The 17,442-nt window shown below is 48.0% G+C and overlaps 7 protein-coding genes across 8 annotated transcripts; 4 read left to right on the top strand and 3 right to left on the bottom strand.

Moving 5' to 3' along the window:
* The first annotated feature begins 31 nt into the window (after positions 1-31).
* LOC6526349 (peroxisome assembly protein 12) lies at positions 32-1,110 on the top strand. The gene has a single exon (XM_002087435.4). The coding sequence runs from the start codon at positions 120-122 to the stop codon at positions 1,011-1,013; it is 894 nt and encodes a 297-aa protein (XP_002087471.1). The 5' UTR covers positions 32-119; the 3' UTR covers positions 1,014-1,110.
* LOC6526350 (post-GPI attachment to proteins factor 2) lies at positions 1,026-1,935 on the bottom strand. Its single transcript, XM_002087436.4, has 2 exons — positions 1,281-1,935; positions 1,026-1,219 (listed from the first exon to the last, which is right to left on the bottom strand). Exons 1-2 carry the CDS (start codon positions 1,933-1,935, stop codon positions 1,083-1,085), a joined length of 792 nt encoding a protein of 263 aa, XP_002087472.1. The 3' UTR covers positions 1,026-1,082.
* A 61-nt stretch (positions 1,936-1,996) lies between these two features.
* LOC6526351 (post-GPI attachment to proteins factor 2) lies at positions 1,997-3,490 on the bottom strand. Its single transcript, XM_002087437.4, has 2 exons — positions 2,687-3,490; positions 1,997-2,629 (listed from the first exon to the last, which is right to left on the bottom strand). Exons 1-2 carry the CDS (start codon positions 3,315-3,317, stop codon positions 2,493-2,495), a joined length of 768 nt encoding a protein of 255 aa, XP_002087473.1. The 5' UTR covers positions 3,318-3,490; the 3' UTR covers positions 1,997-2,492.
* Positions 3,491-3,913: 423 nt separating this feature from the next.
* On the top strand, positions 3,914-5,169 carry LOC26536409 (cleavage and polyadenylation specificity factor subunit 4). Its single transcript, XM_015199247.2, has one exon. The coding sequence runs from the start codon at positions 4,041-4,043 to the stop codon at positions 4,929-4,931; it is 891 nt and encodes a 296-aa protein (XP_015054733.1). The 5' UTR covers positions 3,914-4,040; the 3' UTR covers positions 4,932-5,169.
* A 320-nt stretch (positions 5,170-5,489) lies between these two features.
* Positions 5,490-8,470, top strand: LOC6526352 (integral membrane protein 2B). The gene is made up of 3 exons (XM_002087438.3): positions 5,490-5,718; positions 6,946-7,657; positions 7,720-8,470. Exons 1-3 carry the CDS (start codon positions 5,611-5,613, stop codon positions 7,857-7,859), a joined length of 960 nt encoding a protein of 319 aa, XP_002087474.1. The 5' UTR covers positions 5,490-5,610; the 3' UTR covers positions 7,860-8,470.
* Positions 8,457-10,004, bottom strand: LOC6526353 (RCC1-like G exchanging factor-like protein). The gene has a single exon (XM_002087439.4). It carries the CDS (start codon positions 9,960-9,962, stop codon positions 8,562-8,564), a length of 1,401 nt encoding a protein of 466 aa, XP_002087475.2. The 5' UTR covers positions 9,963-10,004; the 3' UTR covers positions 8,457-8,561.
* A 103-nt stretch (positions 10,005-10,107) lies between these two features.
* LOC6526354 (cytoplasmic protein NCK1) lies at positions 10,108-17,098 on the top strand. Of its 2 annotated transcripts, none has more exons than XM_039370746.2 (6): positions 10,108-10,635; positions 13,654-14,314; positions 14,482-14,686; positions 15,069-15,414; positions 15,492-15,941; positions 16,077-17,098. In XM_039370746.2, exons 2-6 carry the CDS (start codon positions 13,882-13,884, stop codon positions 16,284-16,286), a joined length of 1,644 nt encoding a protein of 547 aa, XP_039226680.1. In that variant the 5' UTR covers positions 10,108-10,635; positions 13,654-13,881; the 3' UTR covers positions 16,287-17,098. The 2 variants fall into 2 exon arrangements, with proteins under 2 accessions (XP_039226680.1, XP_039226682.1); XM_039370748.2 differs by having other exon boundaries at positions 13,803-14,314.
* The last annotated feature ends 344 nt before the right edge of the window (positions 17,099-17,442 follow it).

A 17,442-nucleotide genomic window follows, 5' to 3' on the forward strand; every position in this document is an offset into this window, starting at 1 on the left:
ATATATTGATGAACACTCGACTATTTTCAAGCCAAAAGCGATATCAACCAGTGCTGATAAGAATAACAACACAAATTGCATTCGAATTTATTTGTATCCTATTAATGCTATAAACAACAATGGCAGAAGCCGCCAATGTGCGCCAGAACCTCCAGAATGTGCCGTCAATCTTCGAAATTTCGGCGGCAGAGACGCTGGACAACCTGATTTACCCGGCACTGAGCAAGATATTCGACTACTTCGGACTGCGCCTGGACTTTAAACTCTGGGGGAGTCTGAGGATTCAGGAGGAGCTGTCCCCGTTGCTGACTTGGCTGCTGCAGTACCTGTACCTGCGAAAGAGAGCCTCCTCCTTCGGGGAGAGCTTCTACGGATTGCAAAGAACGGTCACAAGCACAGGGGACCTGCTGAACCGCAGGCATCAGATCGCCTCTGCCACACTGCTAACTTTCATGCCTTACGTGGAGCGGAAGCTTAGGAGCAGGATCACCAGGCACGAGGAGACTAGTCCTTGGGAGCAACGCCTCCTAAGCGCATTCCATGCTTTCCATGCCGCCAAGGCGGCACACACATTCCTTTACCTCGTGAAGTACGCCTCAAACCACTCCCCCATCTTCAGACTGTTGGGCCTGACCCTTCGCTATCCCAGCGAACCTCCCAAGGAGGATCAGTGGACCTATGTGGTCCTCAAAATGCTTGAGGTCCTGGCCTTCTTCCTCCAGTTTGTCCAGTGGTGGTACTCCAACGACCAGCGGCGCAAAGTGGGTGGAACCCTGATTAATCCGGAAGCGATGCCAAGAAAGCAGCTGCCCAAGGAAGTGCAGCAGAGCCTTCCACAGAGTGGAGAATGCCCGGTCTGCCTGCTGTCCATCCAGACGCCCACTGCCTGCTCCGTATCCGGCTACGTCTTTTGCTGGAAGTGCATCGTTAGCCACATGAAGGAGCACGGCACCTGCCCGGTCACCCAGTATCCCATCAGTCTGGACGACCTGGTGCGCATCTACGAGACGTAACGTTAAGCAATCTTTTTGTGTTCTTTGTATATTGTTGTTTAATACATTTCATAAGCAATTGGGAACTGATTACAACTCGCTGAGGAAGAAACCCAAACGTTGATCGTAGTATATGTAGACGTGGTAGAAGTCAAAGTAGACCGTGCTCAGATAAATAAAGAAGCACTCGCAGGAGATGAACTCGCCTATACCGAACACGGAGTAGGCTGCAGCAAAACCGGGAATTATAATTATAAACATCCTTACTCTCGGTTAGGTTCTACTCACCCAAGGGAAGGCAAAACTTCTGGTGTACAAAGTAAAAGATCCACATGATCACCACCCACGTGTAGTAGGTGAGCACCAGGCCGCTCTTCAGCCGCAAGGAGAGTTCATCATGCATCTGCCCACTCCTTTCGCGCATATAGTACTTGGCGCACACAAAGGAACCTGCCATGTAAATGGCACACGATCCGAATAGCGACAAGGCAATGCCTATGTGCAGCAATGAGTCGCCATCCTCTTGGGCAAAGTTGCCCCATAGCAGCATACTGAAACTACTGACAGCCATAACGATGGCCATCAGGCAACCGAAACTACGCACCGGCCTGGGCAGATTCCTCCGATAGAAGCGGATATGCAGCCATGCACTGGCAATGAGAAATGGGAATTCCAGCCAGCAAACCACAGCCCAAACTTTGTGCTGAGACTTGGCAGCCGCCGATGTAGTGGGAAAGATGTTGAAGGCATGACAGGAGGTATACGTGGTGGACTGGAAATCCGTGGTGATGGCCATCACCAGGTTGTATGCCATGCCAACGGGCATCTGCAAAAGTCCCAGCGCGAGAGGTGGACCAACTGGGATGCGGAAATGCCGCCTCGCTTGCAAGTCCTTGATGGAACTGGGCAACAACTTGGCTTGATCCTCCACAAAGTGCTTCATTTTAGAGAAGGTAAATCCTAGATTTCTGTTATCCCTCTAGACAAAGTAAGACACTCGAAAATGACATATAAAACTAAGACTTTTGCTTGATATTAAATATTAAGAGTTGACTACATTTATCAAAAGAATAAGAAGCAGTTAAAAATTTCATAATTTATCTGAATTCTAATAAATACAATTTTAGACTTACAAAATACGAAATTAGAGCATCAACGCCAATCGCAAGTTCAGTACGTAAAAAATAGAACCTTATTAAAGCCTTGTTCTTAACTGAGCATGTGTATAAATAATGCATTACATAATGGTAGAACTCGGTTCGAATTTAACTAGATGCTTTAGGTGTAAAATCGTGTTAGAGCCTAAAGCTAAAAGCGTGTGTATGCATCAGATCCTGTCATACTGAATCGTTTCCTCTCGGAATCCCACGGAAGCAATTTCCTATTGGTAAAATTAAGTAAACATTGAACTTAAGCTAATACCGCGTATGTACACAATACTCGAGGACGACCGGCTGGCTAAAATGGCGGCGCAGGCTGGGATTGATATAATTCATTGGTCTACGATTGTGATAGGTAAAGGCCGTGCTTGGCATCGCACACCACGTTCAGGGCGTAAAAGTCCCAGTAGGAAGTCATGTGAAAACCCATGTTGGTCAGCACTACGATGTACTCGAACAACGCGAAGAATGTGTAGACTGCGGGAAGAAAGAGTTTATGATCGCAATGGTGATCGCAAGCTGATTCCCACTCACCTCCCGCCTCGCAGTGTGAGTTGTGTCTCACGAAGCAGTATCCTGCCATGCCAAAGGAAATCACATTCACCAAGAACAGATTCCTCTTGTACCTCAGCGACTTCTCCTCGTGCGGCAAGAGCACGGTCTTGCGGATATTCCTGTTCAGCAGGTAGGAAACCAACATATAGCACTCGGAACAGGCAATGAACACCACAAACGCGTTCCTGTGGGTCTCGTAGTGATCCGCCGAGGTCCAAAACGACAAGCAGAAGAGGGCGAGATCCTCCACGACATTCAAGACGCAGGCCAGGATGCCCAGCAATCTTCTGCTTCGGCGGATATGCTCCCGGTAGTGCTCCAAATAGATTTTGGCCACTGCCAAACGGAGAGGTAAATGCAGGAAGATGGCCAGTCTCCAGACGGTTTTTTGGGGCTCATAGTTCCCAATGGCCGCCGAGACGGAGGGCAGATAGTTGGTCACATCGCAGTGGGTGTAAGTGCTCCTCACGAAGTCAAAGGTCAGAGACCAAATCACGCAGAAGAAGAAGCCACCTAGGGGCAAACTAAGAGCCACCAGTGCCAATCTCGCGAAGGGAAGCCGGAAGAAAACGCTTTTGGGATCAGTGAAGCGCTCGTAAGTAGGCAGCATTTGACCTTTGGAGTGGGTGGACTACGTGGGGTGTTGGTTGGTTGGGTGGTTTCTTCAGCGGCGCTCGCTCCACATTTTTCAGTTTCTCGCTATATTAACTAAAGGCTTTTCACGCGGATTGCTTACGTTGTAAACATTGCGAAAAGTTGTAAACAAGTGATCGATACCAGCTGACTATCGGCCTCTGGCGGCGGGGGTGGTTTATAATCGAATTTACCAGTGCTCAATGTTTTAATCTAAAAGCCGTTCCAGTGTTGCTCTTGTGTAAGGGCAATTTTTTAAATTCGCTTGTCTAATTGCAGATAAGCCGTTTTATCATCAACACTAACAGGGCGGATACTTAATTTCCATGCAATGTTTTAGCCGCCAACAGTGCTGACCAATAGAAACTGACTTAAATAGCTAAATAATTTAAGTAGTGTTAAGTTAAATAGGTGTATACAATAATATAAAAATATACGTATTTTTATTTATAACCATTCTTATAAATTTAGCAACAGCTTGTAAAACAAATGTATACTTTGTGAAGTCGGTAGATTTGGCTATTAAATAGCCAGATGGCCAAGGCCTGTCTAGCTGTCTATCGATATCGATAACGCCGGCTGCGTGTCAGCACTATTCGCACTGAAACAACAAAACACGCGCAAAAAAATAAGAAAACTGCATTGTTTACCAGGTTAATAAGCTTTCTCATCTATCCGAGAATCCGCAAATCCGGCAGAGATGGACATCCTTTTGGCCAATGTGAGTGGGCTGCAGTTCAAGGCGGAGCGGGATCTCATCGAGCAGGTGGGCGCCATTCCGCTGCCTTTTTACGGCATGGACAAGTCCATTGCGGCAGTCTGCAACTTCATCACGAGGAACGGCCAGGAGTGCGACAAGGGAAGTGCCTGCCCCTTCCGACACATTCGCGGCGACAGGACGATCGTGTGCAAGCATTGGCTGAGAGGACTGTGCAAAAAGGGCGACCAGTGCGAGTTCCTGCACGAGTACGACATGACCAAGATGCCCGAGTGCTACTTCTACTCGAGGTTCAACGCCTGCCACAACAAAGAGTGCCCCTTTCTGCACATCGATCCCCAGAGCAAGGTTAAGGACTGCCCCTGGTACAAGAGAGGCTTCTGCCGCCACGGTCCCCACTGCCGGCACCAGCATCTGCGGCGTGTCCTGTGCATGGACTACCTGGCGGGCTTCTGTCCCGAAGGCCCCTCCTGCAAGCACATGCATCCCCACTTCGAGCTGCCCCCCCTGGCGGAGCTGGGTAAGGATCAGCTGCACAAGAAACTGCCCACGTGCCACTATTGCGGCGAACTGGGCCACAAAGCCAACTCGTGCAAACAGTATGTGGGCAGCCTGGAGCACCGCAACAATATCAACGCTATGGACCACTCCGGCGGACATTCAGGCGGGTACTCTGGACACTCCGGTCATTCCGAGGGCGGCGATGACATGCAATCCAATCACCACAATCAGTCGCATGGACCCGGGTTCGTCAAGGTGCCCACGCCCCTGGAGGAGATCACCTGCTACAAGTGCGGTAACAAGGGTCACTACGCCAACAAGTGTCCCAAAGGCCACTTGGCCTTTCTCTCCAACCAACATAGTCATAAGTAGGACGCTCTGCTCTGTATGATTAGACTTTAAGAGTGCAGAAATAAAGGTCGAAACGTGGTCTGTATGGACCGCTGTGTAGTCCAGAGGTCGTAGGATCGTAACTGCTGCAGGTGAACGTTTTAATCATTTTGTGTTTAAATGTATGTTAAGAAAACTCGCTCGCAACTTCGAAAATGTCCCAAAAACTGCCAGTAGAACGTATTGTGTTATCAGCGAAATAAACTTCCATAAACTATTACTAAAGCCATTTGTCTTGGAAGGGAATTTAGATGTTTGTTTTGGTTTTCAAGTAGAAGATTAGTAGGGATTGCTTTTGGAAACCCTTTCTGCTTAAACTTCGAAAATACATTTGATGTGTTTCCATAAAAGTATCATATTTTTGTTTGTAAAACTAAATTCCGTGCTTATTGCATTTGTTTCATGTAGATACAAATTTCTATTCGAATTTGAGTTTGAATTTTGTGCGGCACATTGTCTTATCCGAGTTCACAACCACTCATCGGATGCTTCACTTTTGGCCACTTTTTCAAAAGGGTCAACTCGGCGACTGAGAACTGGCCACATTGGGTCGTCTGGATCGAGATTTCAGCTCGTCAACAATTGCGCACTAAATTTTCAGTAAAAACAAACAAAGTGCTCGTTCGGAGGCATCGAGAATACAGAATACAGCCGAGCAGCCATGACAATTCTTGGAAAACTGCGTGGAGAGCCCACGGACCAGGAGAAGGTGCCTCTGCCCATGAACCTCAACGACGAGGCCCTCATGCACCATGGCTCCCTAATCGCAGTGAGTTTTGCATGGCGTCGCATCTGCGAGATGTGGCCTTATTTTTGCGCAATCGTTCTGTGTCCTTGTCCACCCCTCGCGCCATGTCCACGTCCATGTCCGTGTCTTTCGTCCTTCGGCCCGAGAGCCACAAGTTTCGTGATGAGTGGGTGGCGCTGGGGGCAGGTGCAATCCGATTCGGAATCCGAATTACAGCCTCAGCAGCTCGCCATCGATTTTTCCCCGCCGAAGCTCCGCACTCCTCGGTGTCCTTGTGGCCCCCGAAACCCCCGTGCACTGCTGCTCCACTCCAAGTGACGTGTGCCCATTCACTTTCCTGGGCTCTCCGCGCCAAGGACTCGCTCGCTCCCCGAGGTCAGCGTGGAGGGTGTTCCTGTTGCTGGCGGAGATTGGCCCTGACGGCTGGGGAAAGCCACTTTCGGTGCCAATTCCAGCCCTTTGTGTGCTGGCGCTGTGCACTTTGGCCTCGATTTGTGCTCGAGCACGAGGAGTAGGTAGAGCGCACGGGTATCCAGAGAAAGTCGTGTCTTATCAGCTGGCAGCCATAAGCACATACTCATTCCTAGCTCCCAGCCCATTTGCTCATCTACAAGCTGTATCAGGTTTTTACGATTTGCACAGTCAACAATTTACTGCATTCTGTGGAGATATTACTTATCCTGCAATTTGTATTTTTACGATTAATAAATAAATAAATATTGTATACAATTGTATAGTTTAATATTAACTTTTCACTATCTAGTAGAACAAGGTCCACTCTAGAGCATGTAAATGCTTTAAATTGAATCATTTGTGGCAGGGGGATCTTCTCTGACCCCATACAGTAATCTCTTGCTAACGACACATCTTCTGAGTCAAAGTAGACTAAGCAACGCAGTTCCAATAATAATATTATCCAGCTGAGCTGGCAGAAAACACATTTAATAATATTCAGCAAATTCACCCCTTTTGAGTTGTGGAACTTGCACTATCAACATTTCAGCCAACATTCAACTGCCGTTATTTGTATTCTTCTACGACTTATCGTCGTTTTTATGACTTTCGACTGGAACAATGGGTGATAAGGAAACAGATATAACAAGTCGGTCAATTTAGATAACTTTAGAATACAAATAGAAGTACATCTACAAATAAAAGTACTACTTTCCTCCGAAATGGCGAGTGACTCCTAATGGCGTAACCCAATTTTGAAATCCCCTTCCTTAAACCCAAATTTTCCTTGCACAGCCCAAGGTCGCCTACAGCGACAATGAAGCCGACACGGAATCCATGGTTTTCAACCGGCCACAGCACCATTGCCTCAAGTCCTTTCTGCTGTTCCTGATCGCCGTGGTCGTGATGCTCCTGGGTGTCCTGGGCGGATGGACCCTGTACCGAGCCTATGCTCCTTCGCACAGCAGCATGCGCTACCATGCCCTGTGCGAGATTCCTTATCCGGAGGACTCGATGGAGATGGCGCGGGTGTACCCGCGCACCGTGGAACCCTTCGCCCTGAACTGGCGCTCCTTGCTGCCCGAGTTTGCCCAACCGATTCCCAACAGTGGATCGCTGGACGAGAGCTTCTTCCGCGAGGACATCGAACTGGATGGCGACAGCGATGAGGAGGGCTACGCACGGGTGGATGTTCCGGACTTCAAGGATGGACGCCGAGGTCGCTTCATGCACGACTTCAAAGAGAACCAGTCGGCTATCATCGACACCACAACCGGGCGGTGCTTCATCATGCCTTTGGATCGGGACACGACCTTGCCCCCGACCAGCTTCGTGGATCTCATGAAGAAGATGAGCACTGGGTACTACAACATAGATACGGAGCGCGTGCGACGGCAGATGCGCGTGGTCATGCCCCGCATCACCGACGTCTCGCTTATCTCGGAGCGGATTGCCAACGAGTGCTTCGATATGAAGGTTTACATGATGGAAAAGTTCGTCTCGGGCGGTGAGTATCAGTGGCTTTCAGGTGCACGTAACTTTACTTATCCATTCCTCGACCCATTGCAGTCTCGAAGCGATCGGCTGATCCGCTGCCGGAGTCTGCCAAGTACGCCGAGTTCATGGGCAAGGGCGTCGTCGAGTACGACCTGGCCAACATCGCCGAGGTGGAAGCCTACGAGGCCAACGAGGCTAGCCAACATGCCTGAGCTTTGGAGGAGGATCTTTTAAGCTACAACACCCATATGAATACACAACCTAAACAAATTATTACTTAGAATCTATTTATACATTTAGCGGAGCGAGGAGACCTGTTCGAACTTCAAAGAGCCATGCCTACAAGTCTAGATCTGGTTACCACTGGTTAGCAGGACACACACCCCACTCCGGGTGGATATATCATCATTGGCCAAGCGAGTTTAGCGAATCATAGACCATAGACCCTAGTAAAGAAGCGTAACGAAAATGTACCTAGAACGCAATCAAAAGCGATCGACGAAATTGTGACAAATACATACGTGCAATGTATTAGCCTCGAATGCGGGTTAAAAAGGATGTGAAGAGATTGGATCGGTACACACGCACAGACACACTGCGGCATTCCAAGTACATATTTTATATATATGCTCTTCAACTATTCTAACAATTAAAGTATAGAACGGATTCAGATCGAAGCTATTTACAGCAAAACCAAAACCAAAACCAGGCAGAAAGCGAAGTGGAACGGAAACTATCAGCATGCGTCAGAGAAACAAATAAATTAATCTAAATGTTCTTTAAAACTACTTACATGTATTAAACGCGAATTTGTGATCTTTAACAGTTTTCTCTTTATTGGTTGGGCTGCCATGGGCAATGGTATTTTCGACTAGAATATATTCTAAATGAACTAACCTAACAAACAGCTTAGTCTAGAAGAACGACTTGCACAAGGCGATGGTGTGGTCCACTCCGTAGGCCACTTTGGTGACCTTTCCATTGATGGCCGTCTTGAAGGGGAAGAACTGATCCTTCTTGTGACCCAGTCCCAGATGCCCGAATCTGTTCTTGCCCCACATAAAGAGGTCTCCATCCGAGTTGACGGCGCCCATGTGAAATACTCCGCATCCGATGGAAACTACAGTGGTTTCGTTGCTGAAGTCATTGCGTCCGAATAAAGGCGGCAAAAGATGCTGTGGCTTTGATGTTTGCTCCACGAAGGGCCCGAAACCGAGGATGCCAAAGCCCCAGGTGTACACTAGACCCTGGTCATTGAGAGCCATGCAAAATGAGCCTCCCGCAGCCACATCCTTGATTTTTCCGAGGGACTTTGTTAGTTTGAGAGCTCTTGGAATATTTATTTGGGTTTCGGCCAGCTCAGAGTCATCTAGCTGTCCGTACTCCGAGTTGCCCCAGCCAAAGGCATCGCCCGCCTCGTTGAGGGCCAAAACGCAGTCCGAGGAGCAGCTGAGCCTCACAATCTTTTCCTTTTCTATATCTCCTCCGATCAGGGTTATCTGCCCAGCGGTGTGGTAGTTTCCCTGCCCTGTTTGTCCATCCGCACCCCAGCCACAGGTGTAAACGCGTCCCTTTTTGGTCAGGAACATACTGTGATCCTGGCCGCACTCCACCTGAACCACCTCATCCTCCTTGCCGCATATATCTTCCTGCGATATTCTGTGGATCAGGGCACTCTTGCTGTACCGCTCTTCCTCGATGATGGAGCGTCCACATTGGCCGTAGGAATTGTTTCCCAGGGTGAAAATGGTTCCATTCTGGGTGAGAACCACCAGGTGAGCTCTACCCGCCGACATGTTCTTCACACGCATGTCCTCATCAGTTTCTCCCTGGACTCTCGGCAGTTTAATGGCAGTGGGATAGATGATCACGTCCAGGTTGGCCGGATCATTGGGATTTCCCTTCACCTGGAAACCTAGCTGGGAGTCGGTGTTCAAACCACTGCCAAAAAGCGTCTCTCCGTCATCTCTTTTTACGGCGTATGCGGTGAATCCGTACCCGGCAGCAACGTCTGTGATTTCGTTGTTGTTGGAGAACTGCAATCGAGTCGGATGATGTACCATCTCCGTGTAGCGTTCCTTGGCCTTCTTCACGTTGGTTTGAATGCCGAGGGCTCCGGTTTCCTGAAAGCCCCAGACGTAAACTCGGTGCTCATGGTTATCCGTCGTTTTCGGCGAGTACTCCTTGATCTTCGTCTTGTCCTGCGCCAGCACAATTCTTTTCGCCTTGGCAGTGTACGATCTGCTGATGCCGAGAACAATTCTCTGGGTTTTCAGCATGGTATTCCCGGTAAAGACCATGTAACCCAAAATCATAACAAATAACGCCACCTAATATCGATAGCCTCGATGACCGGACAAGTGTTGCAGAGGGCGGAAAGTCTTAATCGATAGTTCGCTTAGAAGTCTCCGCTGCTACGCCACCTGACAACCCTAGTCCTGGTCAATCGCTATCGCCATCCGCATATCGAAATCGGATGGGCGACGTGAAAGAAACGGCTCCGGTGAAATCATTAAAATTTAATTAGTTAACCGCAAGGGATTGCTGCAAAATTGTGCAAACAATTTGCCACTAAACGTAGTTAACGTGTGCGGTGATCAGAAGCGTTAAAAAGCGTTTATTTGCGAAGATTTGTGTGTTTTTCAATCGCGGCAGCAGCATATGTACACACACACACGCTCACCCCCGCCCCACTCACACACACACACTAACGGCTAGGTGTATTATAATTAAAGTTGTGTTTCAAGTGTGTGTAAAGTGCAATAGCCCAGTGGAAAGTGGAAGTGAAATAGAGTGCGTTCCAGGAGTTCCAGGAGCAGTGTCTTAGCCCACGTCTTCCCGACCCAAATCCTGAGGATTGCCAAGGGTTAAGGCTCAGAAATACGGTCTCGGACTTTCCGGATAAGGATACGGATACGGATAAGGAGTGCCAGGATAAGGAGATCCAGGAGGAATATAGGAGTTGCCAGTCCAACCGCTTCGTCTCCGGTAGGTACACACAAAATATTCGGCTGCTCCTTTTAGCTCCTGTTCGAATCTCTCTCGGCTCTCTCTCCCTCTCTTGACCTGCGCTCTCTCTGTCTCCCGCCCTCGTCACCTGGGGGTGCGGAGTCCTTTGGTTCGGTCCACCACCCTCCCAGTGGGCGGTGCTGCAACCCTTAGCCCTCCGCTTCCCATCACCTTTTTTTGGGTAACCATGGTCGTGTTTACGGCTAACTGTGCCACCGAAGTGCCAGTGTTGCAGAGCTCCTAGCAAAAGATGTACCTTTTCCTTGTCTAGATGGTAGGATTCGTCTTGAATGAACCAAGAAATTGATTAAATACAAACAAGTCTTTAAATATTAATAGTTTGGCTTACCGTAAATAGATTTAAAATCAGGTTGTTACTCAAAGAATACTACAATAGGTACTTGTGTACCTTGTGTAAGCCTATCTGAGGTACAAAAGCTGGTACTCTTACCAACACTGGCCACGAGTCCTTTGCAGGATGAGAAGTTCACCCTCTCGCTGCCAAAAAGCCACCACCTCGCAGAGATTTTGCGCAGCAACTCTTTAGGAAACGGCCGGCAAATGTCACAAACTCCCTCGGCAACAAAAGCGAGAAAATACAAAAAACAAAACCGAAACTGAAACCGAAACCCCATTCAAATCCCATTCCCCAGCAAAAGCATCTACTTAATCAACTCCGGGAGTAAACTTTTAGCCCACAGAATGAGTGATCTTATGTAAACAGGCTGCCCTTTGCCTCCCACGCCACACGCCCCAAGATCCAGATAAGAGTGCCCCACTTTCAGTTCCTCCTTGGCTGCCCCATCCACCCATTCATCCATTCACCCATCCACCCAAGTCGTAACTCAATGTTATAGACCCAAATGCTCCCATTTCGGGGCCACCGATTTGTTCGTGATGGCTTTTCTTGGGGACCAGTGGCTATACTCCCTCGCCTGGAACCGATCTTCAAGCAATACGCAGACACAGCAAGGGGAAACAAACTTTCCGCCTCATAAACTTGTGGGCTTGTCCCCCAAGCACGTGCAACTCTTTCTTTCCCTCAGCGAAAAGACGAACTGCTGTCAGGAAAACAATGAGCGAGTGCACGGAAAAAAATATATATGTCATGCAGGAAGCTAACAAATCATACCACATTAGTCATGTTTACAGGCAGAAATCATATGACTCCCAGTTGGAAACTCAGTGGAATTCTTAAAAAATAGATAATCTTGTTTTTCCCCTAATGTTGTTGCACCCACAGTTGTGAATCTTATCGGATTATTCAAGTTCATATCTTAGTAATAGCACACATTATGTTTTTTAGATCATTTCCAATGATAAGACCCAAGTAGTTTACATATTCTCCGCATTAACAATACCCAATCTTATCAGTAAATTCAAGATCATATCGCCAACAAATGATTAAATTCAGTTTCCTTCCGATTTCGTGGGCTTTTATCAGCAGTGTAATGTCAATGTCTCGGCTGTTGGGCTTATGCAAGCGCAAACAATAACAAAACAATCGCCAAGCCAAAGAAATCCAAACACCAATCCGAATCCAACGGTGGTGCATTTCAGTTCATTGGCAGTCAGCCAGCCAGGCGTTTCATGTTTACCAAGTCCCCAACCAAACCGAACCGAACCGCCCCCTTATCACTCGAGCATTTGCACAAACATAATCTTTTTCGGGTTCTTTCTCCGTGCTATCTGGGTTCGGTTACGGCTACGACTACGGTTACGGTTACGGTTCCACTGCCGCTTTCTCCGCTCAAGAAATAGGGAAAACACAAACAATAGCAGCGAAAAGTGATTCACTTTGCGACTAGTTCTTCAGTTGAACGGGGGCTTTTTCGTATCTCTGGCTAATGCAAAACTTTTGACTAATCGATGGTAAAATAAACAAAAACACTCGTTATCACATGGAAATTATTATGGCAGCGATTGGAAGTTTAACGGAGAAGCAAACATTTCTGCATTTCTTTTTATACACCGATTGGTTCTAGGTCAGTTGCTAGTAGATATGGCACAGAGCTGGAAGAATTGAATGTATTGAAAACACTTTCAGCTGACTCAGCCTCTCGTGTATGATCTAACAATCATTGAAAAAGGGAAACCAAAGTTGGCCTAGAGTCAAAGCCCGAGTAGAGCGTTTGCTCAGCGTAGGCCACTCTTATTGATTTTTAATTATCCAAAGATGGCCCTCGGCTATGACATTGACTTTGATTTTGCTGGCCCGCTCGCCAACCTGGCCCACGAACTCGGGAAGCCTCTCTAGAGATCTGTGGCCGGAATAACCTTCTCCGCCGCCCGCTAACTGCCTTATGTCACTCTGTAAATCTCGGTCGAGAAACCAATTTCCCAATACCGCCGACCATTCCCGTTCGTGACTCATTGCGGTCGAATGTCTCAGTTGATTTCTGTGTCTTTCTTGGCCTGAAAAGGTCCGGATTTCGAGACTCTGGTTCTCCAGCCAGCAGCTTCGGTGAACAAATCAATACCCGATGGCCACTCATTCGCTCGCCTGGCAATTGGATTCAATTGAGTGGAGTCAGGCGGAGGCAACTTTCACTTGCACAGATTTTAATTGCCCCACAACTGGAATGGCCAGATCCCTCAGCCCCCATATCCACCTCCCGCTCAAACTATCATCATCATCATCATCATCATCATGATCATCATAACACAAACACTCCACTCATTCATCTTCATCGCCGGCTCGCTGACCCCAAAAACAAACATTCATCTCTCGGCTAATTTTGAGTTGATTTCCTATTTGGATTTTCGTGTTTCGTGTTTGAGTACTTGCATTGTATTGTTTAAGCTAATCATTTTCACGCTTTTTAGCTTCTTGAGTGCTAAACAATTAAGCCTAATTTGCATATATCATTTGCTCTCTTTTCCTTTTTTTCCTTCTACGTTCATTGCTTATATTATTGCGTTGCTTATGTTTACGTTGCCACGCCTACGCTTCCGCCCACGCTCACGCCCATTCGCCCCCTGAAACCACGCCCACAGCAATTATGCATTGGCTAGAGGCGATCTGCAGCAAGCTTAGAGTGCCAGCGAGCAACTGCGACACATAACCAAACCATCAAAGACTTGTTCATCAACTCCAACCCCAACTCCAAGTCCACCAACACTGAGCCACCGCCTCTTGCCTCCAGGAGCAGCACCAGGAGCACCAGGGCAGTCCCAGCTGGAGGAGCAGGAATCCCCCCGCGGCGGAGGAGCAGCCAGTCTGGAATGTTGGAACACCCCCAGCGGTTCGTGCGCAACATCCCCGACTCCTCAGCCAGTTCGCAGCAATATCCGCAGCAGCAGCATCCGCCACAGCTGCCGCAGCACCAGAATCTGAATCTCAACCAGAATCAGAACCAGAACCAGAATCAGATCTACCAGTACCGTCCCCAGGTGCCCGTGCCCGTTCCCGGCTCACCTGCCCACCACCAGCGGCACTCTTCGCTCTCGCAGCAACAGCAGTTGCACCACCACCGCACCCTGTCCACCGCCTCCTCCTGCAGCGCCCAGCACAAAAGTGTGACCTTCGGCCAGCCAGCGCTCGACTGCGGCGGCAACGGCAGCGGTAGCGCCAACGGAAGCGGTAGCGGCAACTCCTCCAGTGGCAGTGCCGCCGGCAACGCTGGAACCCAATCAATGGCGGGCAACATGAAGCACGGTGAGCAACTGCAAACACTGTAACATCACAGCAGGAAAAGCATTGGGGTGCAGATATGAATGCTGCACTGGTAACAACCACTGGGCCATTTTGCTTTTCTTACTGTGTGCACTTGGTAAATTTCTTGGGTAAACCTATACTAACTTTTCCCGTTATTCAACCCGCAGGCAAATCTCAGGACGACGTCTGCTACGTGGTAGCCAAGTACGACTATGCGGCGCAGGGTGCCCAGGAGCTGGATCTGCGCAAGAACGAGCGCTATCTGCTGCTGGACGACTCCAAGCACTGGTGGCGCGTCCAGAACAGCCGCAACCAGTCCGGCTACGTGCCAAGCAACTATGTGAAGAAGGAGAAGCCCTCGCTCTTCGACAGGTGCGTCAGATTCCTGGGCCGACTAAATCTAAGCGTTCTTCTTGCTCTGATTTCAGCAGAATTAAGCCCTCTCTATCTGTATCTGTACCCGTATCCGTAGATGTATCTGTATCGCGTTCAAATGCCCGCCTCCACCTTTTGCTTTGGTTATCGTAATTTAACTTATAACTGCTTTCGGCTTTTGTATTTTGTATTTCAAAACAACAAATTCGTTTTGATTTCGTTTTCTGTCGAGCCCCCTGCCCCCTAAAACTAAAGCTCCACTAACACCCAAACCAACTAGGGCTAGTCTAACCCACCTTAAAACCCCCCCATGAAATCTAACCAAAAAACATCATCCCAATACTGAACCTTAATATTTTGATTTATGATTTATATGCAGCATTAAGAAGAAGGTGAAAAAGGGCTCCGGATCGAAGACGCTGCCCAATTGTTCACCCTCGCGACAGATCGAGAGTCCAACCATGTCGCGCCGACTGCCCCCAGATCCCGCAGAGGCCATCGGAACGGCTGTGGTCAAGTATAACTATCAGGCCCAGCAGCCCGATGAACTTTCGCTGACCAAGGGCACCCGAATCCTCATCCTGGAGAAGTCCAACGACGGATGGTGGCGTGGACAGAGCGGCAATTCCGTCGGCTGGTTCCCCAGCAACTACACAACGGAGGATTGTGATAACGACGGCGAGATCCACACCTACGCCATGGCCGAGAACGTGCTTGATATTGTGGTGAGTATAGGTTCATTCACATCAAGCTTAAGATGTTTTCTCAATATGTTAATAATAATTTTCTTTCACTTTTATAGGTCGCCCTATACAGCTTCACGTCGAACAACGACCAGGAGCTCTCGTTCGAGAAAGGCGATCGCCTGGAGATCGTGGATCGGCCCGCCTCCGATCCGGACTGGTACAAAGCTCGCAACAATCAGGGCCAAGTCGGTTTAGTTCCACGCAATTATCTCCAAGAGTTGAACGACTACCTGGCCACGCCCTATCGTAACACGAGTGCCAGTGCAGGAAACGGAAACGGAGGAGGAAGTAATGGCGGAGCCGGGGGTGGCGGAGGAAGTGACTCCATGGAGCGACGCAATGAGGGTAATAAGCCGGCGGCGCAATCCTCTGGCCAGCCAATTGAGCGGCCAAATCTGGCGGGCAAGTCGTGGTACTATGGAGCCATTACCCGCAGCCAGTGCGACACGGTGCTCAACGGCCACGGGCACGATGGCGACTTCCTCATCAGAGACAGTGAGACTAACGTGAGTGGAATCCACCATTGAAATACCGCAACATAATTCCCCACGAATTTTTAACTTTTATGAAATGTTGTGGCATTTTACCAAGAAAACTGCCAACTTAATTATACGTACTAACGAATTCATCCTTCCTTGCAGATGGGTGACTATTCGGTTTCGTTGAAGGCCCCAGGGCGCAACAAGCACTTCCGCGTGCACGTGGAGCAGAACATGTACTGCATTGGGCAGAGGAAGTTCCACTCGCTGGACCAACTGGTCGATCACTACCAAAGAGCGCCCATCTACACAAACAAGCAGGGCGAAAAGCTGTATCTGGTGCGATCGCTGCCGAAGGCCAATGGCACGTAAGCAGGGTAAAAGACCAGGACCAGAGCAGCGGAATCTCAGCATTCATATTACCCGTATTCAACAACACACATATGCAACACAAAGATATACCAAGGCTAACTTGTAGGCAGCTCAGCTCAGCGCGACGTGTAGTTCAATGTAGTTCGGTTTGGATATTCAATTATGGACTCAGTTTTGGATTAGATCAGACCAGCGTGTGTATATAGATCGGTTGGTTCAACGCGACCCGTACATATAGCCACGGCCAAAGGACCTTTTTGTACTTTTATATAATTGAATTAACTAAATTACCGCTTAATTACCGCATTGGCTATGTTAACGAGAAACGTAAAACTCAAGAACTCATTATTGCATTCGATTCGATTTGAGCAAATCTAGATGTCAACATGCAATACATTTACATATTTACATACCGTACATGTGCACATATTATACTATATTCTAAAGCAAAGTTGTAGCTTCCCTATGTACACAGAGAAAAGAGGCCGCTTTTAATCAGAACACTCGAACATGTAATATGAGATATGATATGATATGATATGATGTCTATTATCCCCGCGTTAACCATAAGCAAAATGTGTACGATCGTAACCAATCCGCATAGATATCGATTTCGTGTATGTACATACATAGGTGAGACATCCTGATCCTGGATCCAGGACACTCAACCCACAAAGCCAGAGTGAGGAAAACGCTCCTACAGTCATTTTTGTTATTTATCCATTTAATTATCGACTACGACATAACCACGCAAAACAAATACACTTGATATCTCCGGGCGAAGTCTGCTCCCCGCATTATTATAAACATAATCTAATCGTTTGCTGGCGTGGAGAGGGGCGGCGACTTATACGCGTATAAGCCATACTGTACAGTTGATGCATTGCTAACCTAGGCACTCTTTCATCTCTAGATATACGTGTACTCTTATTTACGATTACGATAGTAGAACGCAGCGATTCCAGCTTTAACTTTTGTTTTGAATTATTGCTATTATTTGTTTTTCTACGTTTACGGTTTATTACGATTATTACCATTACGATTATTATTTTGTTTTTATTTAGCTCTAGGAAAGTAATTAGCGAAGGAACGTAACGATAGAAGGAGAAAGGAGTGGCTGCCAGTTAAATGACTTTAGACCTTTTTCTTTCACGCG

The sequence above is a fragment of the Drosophila yakuba genome, chromosome 2L, assembly GCF_016746365.2.
Source record: "Drosophila yakuba strain Tai18E2 chromosome 2L, Prin_Dyak_Tai18E2_2.1, whole genome shotgun sequence".
Taxonomy (NCBI): Eukaryota; Metazoa; Arthropoda; class Insecta; order Diptera; family Drosophilidae; genus Drosophila; species Drosophila yakuba.